Source organism: Orcinus orca, chromosome X (assembly GCF_937001465.1).
Source record: "Orcinus orca chromosome X, mOrcOrc1.1, whole genome shotgun sequence".
NCBI classification, from domain to species: domain Eukaryota; kingdom Metazoa; phylum Chordata; class Mammalia; order Artiodactyla; family Delphinidae; genus Orcinus; species Orcinus orca.
In genome coordinates, this window is record NC_064580.1 from 37,911,852 (window position 1) to 37,926,196 (window position 14,345).

At 35.1% G+C, this 14,345-nt stretch overlaps 1 protein-coding gene across 11 annotated transcripts in view; it reads right to left on the reverse strand.

The window, feature by feature from the left end:
- The window catches only part of CASK (calcium/calmodulin dependent serine protein kinase), a 389,604-nt gene that overhangs the window by 303,066 nt on the left and 72,193 nt on the right, over positions 1-14,345 (reverse strand). For 8 of the 11 annotated variants that reach the window (XM_049704817.1, XM_004281357.2, XM_004281355.3 and 5 more), the window contains exon 2: positions 10,836-10,948. In XM_049704817.1, coding sequence (XP_049560774.1) covers positions 10,836-10,948 — 113 coding nt within the window. Of the gene's footprint in view, positions 1-10,817; positions 10,949-14,345 lie in introns of all 11 variants that reach the window. The other 3 variants (XM_033408545.2, XM_049704815.1, XM_049704812.1) reach the window with 1 other exon arrangement.

Genomic DNA, 14,345 nt, shown 5'->3' on the forward strand with positions numbered 1-14,345 from the left:
CAGTGTAGAAAACACAGCCTCTTCAATAAGTGGTGCTGGGAAAAGTGGACATCTACATGTAAAAGAATGAAATTAGAACACTCCCTAACACCGTACACAAAAATAAACTCAAAATGGATTAGAGACCTAAATGTAAGACTGGACACTATCAAACTCTTACAGGAAACCATAGGCAGAACACTCTTTGACATAAATCACAGCAAGATCTTTTTGATCCACATCCTAATGTAATGGAAATAAAAACAAAAATAAACAAATGGGACTTAATGAAACTTAAAAGCTTTTGCAAAGCAAAGGAAACTACAAACAAGAAGAAAAGACAACCCTCAGAATGGGAGAGAATATTTGCAAACGAATCAACAAAGGATTAATCTTCAAAATATATAAACAGCTCATGCAGCTCAATATTAAAAAAACAAACAACATAATCAAAAAATGCACAGAAGACCTAAACAGACATTTCTCCAAAGAAGACACACAGATGGCCAAGAAGCACATGAAAAGCTGCTCAATATCACTAATTATTAGAGAAATACAAATCAAAACTACAATGAGATATCACCTCACACCGGTTAGAATGGGCATCATCAGAAAATCTACAAACAACAAATGCTGGAGAGGGTGTGGAGAAAAGGCAGCCCTCTTGCACTGTTGGTGGGAATGTAAATTGATACAGCCAGTATGGAGAACAGTATGGAGGTTCCTTAAAAAACTAAAAATAGAATTACCATATGATCCAGCAATCCCACTACTGGGCATATACCCAGAGAAAACCATAATTCAAAACGAGTCATGTACCACAATGTTCAGTGCAGCTCTTATCTACAATAGCCAGGACATGGAAGCAACCTAAGTGTCCATCGACAGATGAATGGATAAGAAGATGTGGCACATATATACAATGAAATATTACTCAGCCATAAAAAGAAACGAAATTGAGTTATTTGTAGTGAGGTGGATGGATGTAGAGTCTGTCATACAGAGTGAAGTAAGCCAGAAAGAGAAAAACAAATACCGTATGCTAACACATATATATGGAATCTAAAAGGAAAAAACATGTCATGAAGATCCTAGGGGCAAGACGAGAATAAAGACACAGACCTACTAGATCATAGACTTGAGGACAAGGGGAAGGGGAAGGGTAAGCTGGGACAATGTGTGAGAGTGGTAGTGTATATATGGACATATATACACTACCAAATGTAAAATAGATAGCTAGTGGGAAGCAGTTGCATAGCACAGGTAGATCAGCTTGGTGCTCTGTGACCAGCTAGACGGGTGGGATAGAGAGGGTGGGAGGGAGGGAGATGCAAGAGGGAAGAGATATGGGGACATATGTATATGCATAACTGATTCACTTTGTTATAAAGCAGAAACCAACACACAATTGTAAAGCAATTATATTCCAATAAAAATGTTAAAAAAATAAACAAAAGAAAACCCCATATAATCATCTCAATAAATGTAGCAAAAGCTTTTGACAAAATTCAGCACCCATTTACAATAAAAACTCTCCAGAAAGTGGGCAAAGAAGGAACATACCTCAACATAATAAAGACCATATATGACAAATCTACCACTAACATCATACTCAATGGTGAAAAGCTGAAGGCATTTCCTCTAAGACCAGGAAGAAGACAAGGTTGTCCACTCTTGCCACTTGTATGCAACATAGTTTTGGAAGTCCTGGCTATGGCAATCAGAGTAGAAAAAGAAATAAAAAGGAATCCAAATTGGGAAAGAAGTAAAACTGTCACTGTTTAAAGATGACATGATACTATACATAGAAAATCCTAAAGATGCTACCAAAAAACGACTAGAATTCATCAATGAATTTAGTAAACTTGCAGGTTACAAAATTAATACACAGAAATCTGTTGCATTCTTATACACTAGCAACGGAAGATCAGAAAGAGAAATTCAAGAAACATCCCATTTACTATTGCATCAAAAAGAATAAAATACCTAGGATTAAACCTACCTAAGGAGACAAAAGACTTGTACTCCAAAAACTATAAGATGCTGATGAAATTGAAGAAGACCCAAACAGATGGAAAGATATATCATGTTCGTGGACTGAAATAATCAATATTGTCAGAATGACTATACTGTCCAAGGCAATCTACAGATTCACTGCAATTTCTATCAAATTACCAATGGCATTTTTCTCAGAACTAAAACAAAAAAATCTCAAAATTTGTATGGTGATACAAAAGACCCCGAATTGCCAAAGTAATCTTGAGAAAGAAAAACGGAGCTGGAAGAATCAGGCTGCCTGACTTCAGACTATACTACAAAGCTATAGTCATCGAAACAGTGTGGTACTGGCACAGAAATATACATATAGATCAATGGAGCAGGATAGAAAGCACAGAAATAAATCCACACACCTATGGTCAAATAACCTAAGACAAAGGAGATAAAACGATACAGTGGTGGAAAGACAGTCTCTTCAACAAATGGTGCTGGGAAAACTGGACAGCTACATTTAAAAAAAAATGAAATTAGATCATTCTTTAACACCATACACAAAAATAAGCTCAAAATGGATTAAAGACCTAATGTGAGACTGGGCCTTATAAAACTTCTAGAGGAAAACATAGGCAGAACACTTTCTGACATAAATTGCAGCAGTATCTTTTTTGATCCGTCTCCCAGAATAACGGAAGTAGAAACAAAAATAAACAAATGGGACCTAATTAAACTCAAAAGCTTTTGCACAGCAAAAGAAACCATAAACAAAAAGAAAAGACAACCCACAGACTAGGAGAAAATATTTGCAAGTGATGTGACTGACAAGGGATTAGTCTCCAAAATTTACAAACAGCTCATGAGGCTTAATATCATCAAAACAAACAACCCAATCAAAGAATGGGCAGAAGACCTAAATAGACATTTCTCCAAAGAACACATACTGATGACCAACAAATACATGAAAAGATGTTCAACATCGCTAATCATTAGAGAAATGCCAATCAAAACTATAATGAGATATCACCTCACACCAGTCAAAATTGTTACCATTAAAAAATCCATAAACAATAAATGCTGGAGAGAGTGTGGAGAAAAGGGAACCCTCCTACACTGTTGGTAGGAATGTAAGGTGGTATACCCATTATGGAGAACAGTATGGAGGTGACTTAAAAAACTAAAAACAGAGCTACTATATGACACTGCAATCCCACTCTTGAGCATATATCCAGAAAGAAAACATGGTTCGAAAAGATACACGCACCCCAATGTTCACTGCAGCACTGTTTACAATAGCCAAGACATGGAAGCAACTTAAATGTCCATCAACAGAGGAATGGATAAAGAAGATGTACATATATACAATGTAATAATCCTCAGCCATTAAAAAGAATGAAATAATGCCATTTGCAGCAACATGGATGGACCTAGAGATTGTCATACTGAGTGAAGTAAGTCAGACAAAGAGAAATATCATATGATAACCCTTTTATGCGGAATCTAAAAAGAAATGATACAAATGAACTTATTTACAAAACAGAAACAGGGGCTTCCCTGGTGGCGCGGTGATTGAGAGTCCACCTGCCGATGCAGGGGACACGGGTTCGTGCCCCGGTCCAGGAGGATCCCACATGCCACGGAGGGCCTGGGCCCGTGAGCCATGGCCGCTGGGCCTGCGCGTCCAGAGCCTGTGCTCCGCGATGGAACAGGCCACAACAGTTAGAGGCCCGCGTACCGCAAAAAAAAAAACAAAAAAAAACAAAAACAAACCAGAAACAGACTCACAGACTTACAAAACGAACTTATGGGTACCACAGGGGACGATGGGGGGAAGGGATAGTTAGGGAGCTTGCGATCAACATGTACACACTGCTATATTTAAAATGGATAACCAAGAACCTACTGTATAGCACAGGAAACTCTGCTTAATGTTATGTGGCAGCGTGGATGGGAGAGGAGTTTGGGGGAGAATGGATACATGTATATTTATGGCTGAGTCACTTTGCTGTGCACCTGAAACTGTGACAACATTTTTAATTGGCTATACTCCAATATAAAATAAAAAGCTTAAAAAATGAAAAAAAGAACTCAGATTTTACATTAAGTAATCGATTTATTTGACAAATAAACAAAATAACTAACAAGGTAGGCATTCACAAAAAATATTCATCTTATTTTCACCAAATTTAAAGTGTGAAAAGCTAATACTGTACCATGTACACATTCTCTATATTTAAACTCATTATTTAAAATTTAAACCTTGAAAAATAATTTTTTTCTATTTCTGTAATTTTGTATCTATATTAGATGATGGATGTTCACTAAACTTACTGTGATAACCATTTCATGATGTATGTAAATCAAATCATGCTATGCACCTTAAACGTGTACAGTGCTGTACATTAATTTTATCTCAATAAATTTGTAAGAAAGATAAATAAAATGAAATTTAAATCCTAAGGAAAAAAAAAGAAAAAGTTGTGAGCTTTCAAAGATGCAAACATACGTTCGCATGCCCAATCACATAACTTAGTACACTACTATATAGTCTACTGTGTTAGTTGGGTACCTAGGCTAACTTTGTTGGACCTACGAACAAATTGGACTTAAGAACATGCTCTCGGAATGGAACTCGTTCATATGTATGGGACTTACTGTAAAATTTATGTTTATAATTTTGCTATTTGTTTTCTATATGTCTCTTTTGTTTTTGTGTTTCTCCATTATTGACTTTTTTGCATTAAATAGATATTTTCTAGTGTACCCCTTTAATCCCTTTGTAACTTTTAAATTATATTTTGGGGGTTATTTTCTTATTTCCTCACTTGAGTATAAAAATTAAGATCTTAACTTGTAACAATATGGGTCAGATTAATATAAACTTAATTTCAATAGTATACAGACACTTTCATCCTATACAGTTCCATTCCCTCCTTTGTGCTCTTATTTTCATTCCAATTACACCTTTATTCATTTATGTCCATCAACATAGATTTATAATTATTACTTCAAGCAGTTCTCGATTAAATCAGGAGGGAAAAAGTTATAATCAAAAAATATTTAGGGCTTCCCTGGTGGCGCAGTGGTTGAGAGTCCACCTGCCAATGCAGGGGACACGGGTTCGTGCCCGGGTCCAGGAAGATCCCACATGCCGCGGAGCAGCTGGGCCCGTGCGTCCAGAGCCTGTGCTCCGCAACGGGAGAGGCCACAACAGTGAGAGGCCCACGTACCGAAAAAAAAAAAAAATTATACTGCCTTTTATATTTACATATGTAGTTACCTTTACTGTGCTCTTTTACTTCTCACGGTTTTAGTTACTATCTAGTGTTTTCTTTTTAGCCTTAAGAACTACATTTACTATTTCTTGTAGGGCAGGTTTGCTAGTGATGAATTTTCTCAGTTTTGTTTATCTGGAAATGTCTTAATGTATCCTTCATTTTTGAGGTATGGTTTTGCCAGATATAGAATTCTTGGTAGACAATCTTTTTCTTTCATCATTTTGAATATGGTATTTCATGTTTCCTGGACATGATGGTTTCTGATGAGAAATCACTGTTAATCTTATTGAGGATACCTTGTACATGATGAATTGCTTCTCTCTTGCTCTTTTCAAGATACTCTCACTGTTGCTTTTGACAGTTAGATTATGATGTATCTTTGAGTTTATCGTACTTAGAATTTGTTGAGCGTCTTGGATGTGTTGGTTTATGTTTTTCATAAGATTCGGGAAATGTGGGGCCATTATTTCTTCAGATATTCCTTCTTTCCCTTTCTCTTCTCTCTTTCTGAGACTTCAGTTATGTATATCTTGATATGCTTGCTTTTTCACCTGTTAATGAGCCATACTTTGTTTCTTTGCATTACTCATAATTTTTTGTTGAAAACTAGATGTTTTAAGTAATGTGCCAACTCTGTAAATAAGAATCTCCCCTCCTCCAGGGTTTGTTGTTACTGTTGCTGGGTTTTTGTTGTTGTTCTTGTTCTTGTTCTTATTCTTGTTATCATTGTTCCCCGTTCATTTGTTTACTGACTTTTCGGAACTAATTCTGGAAAGTCTGTATCCTTTGTTGTATGTGGCCACTATCTCTGCTTGGTTAGCTTAGTCCTTGCTCAGAAGCTCTGTGTATGTGTTGTTCCAGGGTTTTGAAAAAGCTGATTTTGACAACGTTTGCCAGTTTCCCCTTTGTTTTTATAGAGATGAGCATTATCAAAGGCCCTTACTCCTCCAATTTTGCTAACATCTGCTATCTGGGATTTTTTGAATGAGATATTCTTGGAGACTATGCAAACTGGAACCCAATCTATATTCTTTCTAGAAGACAACTTAATATTCTAAAATAAAAACCACCATTTTTGAACTTTTTAAATTAAGCCATAAAGAATTGAGTCCTTTCAAGATATCAGAACTCCTGTCAATTCAGTTTCCAATTCTGTACGTCTTACATTCCTTAAATTTCCCTATTAACAATTTGCTTGAATTAATTTTGATACTTATTTTTAAAACGAAAAAGTCAACTTTAAATTAGTGGCTCAGCAGAGTAAGAGATAAAATGTCCATTAATTAAAGGTTTTAAGATAATAATCAAGGAATTTCATTAATGGAGGCTGTGTATTTAAGGATGAAAATATCCTCCAATCCTAACAGAAATTCACCTAGCTTTCATTTAATAGAAACTTCTTATTCACGTCACATTCATAAGAGTCAACTTCACTTTTTCATATATGTGAAAGGATAAATTCTTAACCATTTAGGAATAATATGCCTTTTTAGGAATCTAATAAAAACTGTAGACTCTTTTTCTGGAAAATGAACATATATACATAATTCTGCTTACAATTTAAGGGTTTCTTGGATACTCTGTAGCCTATAAGAACCGCTATTGAACAAAAAAATATGATTTTGATGAGAAAACAGAGAACAGATATTCAAATAATTACAACATCTGACCTTCAATAGAGCAATCAATGACAATGTAAAATATTAAAACATATATAAGTGGTCTTTAACTACTATACATTTTTCATTTCAAAAGCTAATTTTTAAATTATATATTTAGAATTTATTACATATTTTTTCTTATAAAAATAATATTAGAAACAATGGTTGGGACTATTAAACTGCAAGTTTCTTAAGAATAGGTGCTCTTGGGCTTCCCTGGTGGCGCAGTGGTTGAGAGTCCGCCTGCCGATGCAGGGGACGTGGGTTCGCGCCCCGGTCTGGGAGGATCCCACATGCCGCGGAGCGGCTGGGCCCGTGAGCCACGGCTGCTGGGCCTGCGCATCCGGAGCCTGTGCTCCGCGACGGGAGAGGCCACAGCAGTGAGAGGCCCGCGTACCGAAAAAAAAAAAAAAAAAAAAGAATAGGTGCTCTTAAAATAGATAACTAATAAGGACCTACTGTATAGCACAGGGAACTCTTCTCAATACTCTGTAATGACCTATATGGGAAAAGAATCTAAAATATGTATAGGTATAACTGATACACTTTGCTTTTTGCAGAAACTAATGCAGCAGTGTAAATCACCTATACTCTAATAAAAATTTTTTAAAAATAGGTGCTCTTTTTACTTGTCTTTGTATCATAATGACCTATCCAAATAAATAGCATACTTTAGTTTCCCAGATGACACTTCACGAAACCTATTTTATTCAATAATGTATTTGAATACAAATGTACTAACAAGAAAAAATACTGACGCAATGACAAACATTAAATAAATCAAAATGACAAAAATAAAATAAAAAAGAAAACATAAAGAATAAAATAGATTTTAAATTATCTGTTGCTTGAGAGACAGGCTTAATTAGAAGAGAATATAGGGAATTCCCTGGTGGTACAGTGATTAAAACTCTGTGCTCCCAATGCAGGGGGCCCAGGTTCGACTGCTGGTCAGGGAACTAGATCCCACATGTATGCTGCAACTAAGAGTTCACATGCCACAACAAAGGAGCCCCCATGCTGCAACTAAGGAGCCGGCAAGCCACAACTAAGGAGCCCGTGTGCCGCAACTAAGGAGCCCATGTGCTGCAACCAAGAAGACAGTGAGCTGCAACTAAGGAGCCCTCAAGCCACAACTAAGGAGCCCACCTGCCGCAACTAAGACCCAGCGCAACCAAATAAATTAATTTTAAAAAAAGAAGAGAATATAATGGTAAATATAGATATTTCTAGGTACTTCTGTTTAAACTTATAGATTCCTTTTTATTGTACTTCAAATTTCACTTCAAAATATGTTTCTTCTTAATACGACATCTCCTACCCTTAGCCATGAATAAGGTCATTTTTGGACACTAACAATTTGTACATGCACTGGAAGGGCAAATGTTTTGGAAATATGTTGAAAGAAGTTGGGGATGGAGGATACTGTTCAAAGAGGTTTTATAATATAAAATAACATTATTTATTATATATCTTATAATAAAATGTGTGCAAGTTAAAGTAAGCTAGTGTGAAAATAAGCCATAGTGTGTATAGGAACTCCACTGCAAGTTTTTCTTCAAAAGGAAAAATAGTTGTGGTAGGGTGGAGATGAAATTTTTATTCTGTTTCTTAACCACTGCGAGTATCATTGTGCTAAAGAAGATGGGAAAACTACATTTTGGTGCCATAAATATAAAGGAACAATTGCACATTTTCATTTGAATAACATCAAACCCTTATCAAAACCAGATAAAGTCATGAGTAATATGCAGAATTCAACTGGATATCATTTAATATCTATAGGTTGTGACCCTACCATATAAGATTAATGAAATGCCCAAGCCTTGTCTTCAGAATAGGACTTGAAGACATTTACATACTCAAAGCAATGCCAAAGCGACAAATGAGTGAACTTCAGAAGACTTAACCTCAGAGACATGGATGGTACGCCAACCCCATCTTTTTAAGTTTGGTGTTTGACTCCCTGGCTACGTGACAATAAATGAGATCCAGCCTGGCAGTCTGGGTCTATAGCTACAGAGATTCCTTGCTGAAGAAATCTGTCAATAAAGAACCTCAGCCAAGGGCTTCTCTGATGGTGCAATGGTTAAGAATCCTCCTGCCAATGCAGGGGACACGGGCTCGAGCCCTGGTCCGGCAAGATCCCACATGCCGCAGAGCAACTATGCCTGTGCGCCACAACTACTGAAGCCCACATGCCTAGAACCCATGCTCCACAACAAGAGAAGCCAACACAATGAGAAGTCCACGCACCGCAACGAAGAGTAGCCCCCACTCTAGTAGCCACAACTAGAGAAAGTCCACGCGCAGCAACAAAGACCCAACTCAGCCATAAATAAATAAATTTCTTTTTTTTTAAAAAAAGAAAGAACCTCAGATAACTGAGAAAGTAATTAACTGTCTCCATAAAAAATGTCTTTAGTCTGTAGATTCAGAATTAGGTATACTGATAAACAAAATCAACATAATATAGGTATACTGAGTAATTGATTTAGACTTGTGATTTTAAACTGAAATCTTACTAAATTCATCAACAGTATCAAAACATTTAAGAGAAATAAAGATTCAACACATCTATATGTTTAATGAACTAGGTTTATACAAAATTACCTAAGTACTCAGAAAGCTTTTTGTTAAAATTAGTTGACAACTGAGGTACAGAAAATCAAATACAGTATATTAAACTTAAATGCAGTTAAAAAGTTTTAGCAAACATAATATAGTGGTGAAACCTGATTAGAAGTGAATTTTAAATTCTGCTAAATTTATAAAATAATTTGTACTCAAAAGTAATAATAGCCAATTCCAAAATATGAAACCGTAAGATATAAAATCCCTAAATCTTACCTTAAGAATTGAAAGATTAAAGCACTAAAAAAAAATCAGTTATTGATTCTTTGTAACAACTTCTATGAATCTTCTACATTCAGTATATGGATAATAATAATTTAGAAGGTTTCAAAAAAGTATTTAAAAGTAATGATCCTGAAAAAGGATCTGCAGGAATAGATTAACTTGGAACTCACAGTATCTGGGCTTCTACTTCTTAAAGTAAGATAACTGGATAAAATATAAATAGGCTACTCTGCCTTAGCTTTTCCAATTTAAACTATTAACTGCATTGCTCTTGGGATTAAGAAGGAAAGGACTTAAGAAGGATATGTCTTTTACTGGACTGTGAAAAAGTCTGAAGACAGAAGACAGGCTAATTAGAAACGTTAAAATAATAATTGTGCCATCTGAAGTGCGACCATATGTGAATCATGGCTACATGGAACTATGGCTTAAAACAGCAAAAAACAAACAAAAAAACTTTTAAAATGCTTCTGTACTGTTTATAAATATTTATACATAAATATGATTAGCCATATCAATGTCTTGAAACAAAATTTTGAGTCCTGCAAGTCCTAGCAGTACTGATCTTTCATTTACACATATACACCATAAGTGACTTAAGCAATATGTGATATATTAGTCTTTTAGTTCTATTAGATCACAATCCTAAGGGTAGTAAGTTATGGACTTGAAGGGAACTCATCTTAGTTTCTTTTGAATCTGCAATGATTATATTTGTGCCATTATTTCCCTTCTCACCCTTCCCATCCCATGTTCTATACTATAGGACTACAAGTTAGATCCTAAAAAATATATTTTCAGATTTTACTTCCTTTCTATTCAAAAAACATAGGCCAATAGCAATCCTAGATGACTTCATAACACTGTTAAATCAAATCTAGCTATCTTTCAAATACTATGTTCTAGAAATCTGACAAACTAGAATGGAATTTAAACTGTCTCCACCCACTTCCCACTGCATTACACCCTCTGCTTCCCCACCCCCAGATGAAGGTTAAGTTGATAGATGGATTGGAAATGAAATAAAGCCAGACATCAAATAACTTACTTGAAATCCATCTCTTACCTTCTGTACTTAACCCTGGACTTGATGTGAACTTGGCTACATCAACAATTTTTACAGCAAATTGTTGCCCAGTTTCTCTGTTGATGCATCGTCGTACAACACTGAAGGGACCCCTAAAAAAAAAAATCCAAGTTTAATTTGTTGATTTTAAGTTTCTATTTCTCTTCAACAGTGTATTCATATTTCATTGTCTACTATAGCCATAGCTTTCAAAATAGAATTTAATATAGTTTTGAACACATTTTTCTATAATTCATGAGGTAATTATTTATTTGAAGTTGATAACCCAGAAAAATAAGAAACAAATTTACTTTCAAAATCACTTTTAAAAATCTGAGATAGTGTTCTTATATTCAAGGCAAATAATCTCTGTAATTTTCTCTACATAGTATCAGCATCTTAAGCAAAATAATAGTTCACAGTGGTAGTGTATACAACTTTTACCTTTTGAACCAGAAACTTAAATCATTCTCTCATCTTAGCCATCACTTATCTAATCTTCACTAACAAGTCCTACTGAGTTTATTTCAAATATCTCTTAATCCTGTCCACTTCTCTGCATGACTCATTCCGTAGTCTAAACCACTACCAGTTTCTACTAGGACCACTGAAAACTTGTTTCTCCCATTCATTCTTGAAGTGATGTTTTAAAGATGAAAATCTGATATTATGTTTCTGCTTAAAATCCCAGAGAGAAGGTATTTGCAACACGTATTTAGTCAAGAACCAAAATACATAACTAATTCTTAAATAAGAAAATATACTACAAGGAAATCTGCGCAGAAGACTTAAATAGACACTTCACAAAGAGAAAGCCCTACATGATTTAGTTTCCAACAACCTCTACAGTCTCACGTGAAGTCACAGGGAAATCCTTCATCCTCCCCAAACTTCAAATTAGCATTACTCTCAACTGCCATAGGAAAGGAAGTAATTTCTACTAGCAAAACCAGTGGTCCAGTCACTTTCTTACCCAGTCCTCTCCTCAATTGAAATTGGTGGCTCTCAATATTGACCATACAGTTGAATCAACTGTAATGACTGATAAAATAACAATGCCTGGTCCCAGGCATTAAAAACACACACACTCTGTTCCTTGTGATTAATAGTTATCAAATAAGTATCTGAACTAAAGATAATCCAACATGCTTGAATCAACTATTGATTAATGTAGAATGCAATCGCAATATACTGTAGTATTTTATTTGAAGGCTAGTATGGTTTAAGTTATTAAATACACACACATGTACGTGTATACACGTATGGATTTCCCCCCTCCTCAGGAAACAAAACACTCTCATTGGTTTTTACAGGTAGAAACAGTACACCTGGATGCATGTGGTCAATCAGAAGACAGAGAAAAGTTCTTCATTTACAGTAGGACACTTATGATACTTTTGCCTTAAAGTGTAAGTTTGTCTTTATTCTTTCAGAGGACAGGCAAACGAATATAATCTAACCTAGACTTAAACATTTCTCTGAGATCATATGAATCAGTTGATTTCATCCCACTATCAATCATCAGGACATCAGTTACACTACAGTTTCAAGTCTCTCTCTTCAAGCAACCTAACAAAGCTAAACTTGAAGGAAAAGAAATGGTAATAGTGTACCTTTCAGAACTCTATAGGAAAAGGACCTTTTTGATAATCACTCAAAACTGTTCAAAGACTTTTCTCTGTGAGAAGACATATAACAATGTGAGTCAGGACTCCCACAAATGTTTTCATTCTCAATCTGGATGTCTTACTTGTGATTACTTATCCTGACAATAGCAAGTAATTTCAGGAAATGTTTAGCGTAATTGGTTTTTGTACACACATTAAACCCTTGGGACTCTATTTATATATACATTTGTGTAGTATGCTTCAATTCACTACACCTTTTGGATACTTTCCAAGATCTGTATGTGGGATCATTTTTGGTCAAGAGTCAATTCTTTAGTTCTTCCTGTTTGAACAAAGGTGAGGAAGAAAACATAGCTTCTCCCCCAACCCTTTTAGTAATAGTAGAATGAAGAAAGCTAGGAAGAATCAAGAAAAAAGGGAATACTGATACAAAAAAAAACACCAAAAACGTGTTTAAGTCTGTGAATGAAAAAAAGGAACCAAATCCTTGGTTCTTTAGGCTACTTTTATAATGTGAGGCAAAGAAAATGAGTTTATCTCTGAACTATTGATGACATGAAGATAGGTCACGAGTAAAGAGTTTCAAAGATCTGTCTCTCAGTGACATCCAGGGGGTTAGAAAAGGTGAACCATTTAGTACACTAAAAAGACACTGAAAAATCTTTTAACTTTTTTTGGGATTTAATCCATCAACTGGAAACTCAGTGGAAACTGAAAAAAATTTGAATGAGTATATAGTGTCTATAATTTTAGCAGGACTTGATTATATTTATTTCATCAAAACGCTAAAAAGACACAGGATATAAGAAAATCTGGCTTGTTTTCCCATCTTAAAATGGGGAGGAGAGTGTAATAAAATGTATGTTAAAACTTCTGTATTACACTTATTAGTTATACTTGAATGACAGTTTAAGGAACAGCAAAAATTCAGGAGGCCTAGGTTTCAGTCTGGCCTAAATTCTTTTTGAATCTTAAAATTTCATCCTTAAATTTTTAGTCTATAGTACAGTCGATTCTTGAATAATTATGGGGGGTGGGGGGAATACTGACAGAGGTAGTTGTAAGCCATCATTATAAACTACTATCTTTCTCATATTTCCACTAATTCTGGCCAGGGTATTAATCAAACTGGAATGATAAGATAATTGATGGCATTTCAGATTTGATAAAATCTATATTCTTTATCCAATTCTTTAAGAATACTGAATATTGATTGGGATTGTGGCACAAGGTTCTACTCAAGGCAGTTGGCTGCTTTCAGAATACTAAGTTTTAAAGTAAAAGGTCAATTAAACTAGAATATGTTACAATTGAATATTTGCTATTACTTCCCTAAGGTTTTGAAAAGAATGTAGCTGTGTCTCTATGCAGACACACAATAATCTCCTCTAGCTTTCATTAATGTGAAGAAAGGTCATGTCTAGGAATTGAACCATTATGATACCAAAAGTAAATACATTTGGCCCTCTGTATCTGCAGGTTCCACATCTGTTGATTCAGCCAACCATGGATTGAAAATATATGAAAAAAAATTCTAGAAAGTTCCAAAAAGCAAAACTTGAATTTGCACTGGTAACTATTTGCAAAGCATTTACAATGTATTAGGTATTGTAAGTAATCTAGAGATGATTTGAAGTATATGGGGCATACGTGTGGGTTATATGCAAATAATATGCTATTTTATATAAGGAACTTGAGCATCCATGGATTTTGGTATTGGCGGGGATCCTATAACCAATCCCCTGCAAATACCGAGGGACAACTGCATGTCAAAAGTGACTAGAATTAAACAAAATTATGCTAGAATACAGTATAATATGTTGGTCTCCAGGATAATAGGATAGATTTAGCAAATGCATCTAAATTAACTTTTCTCCCTGAA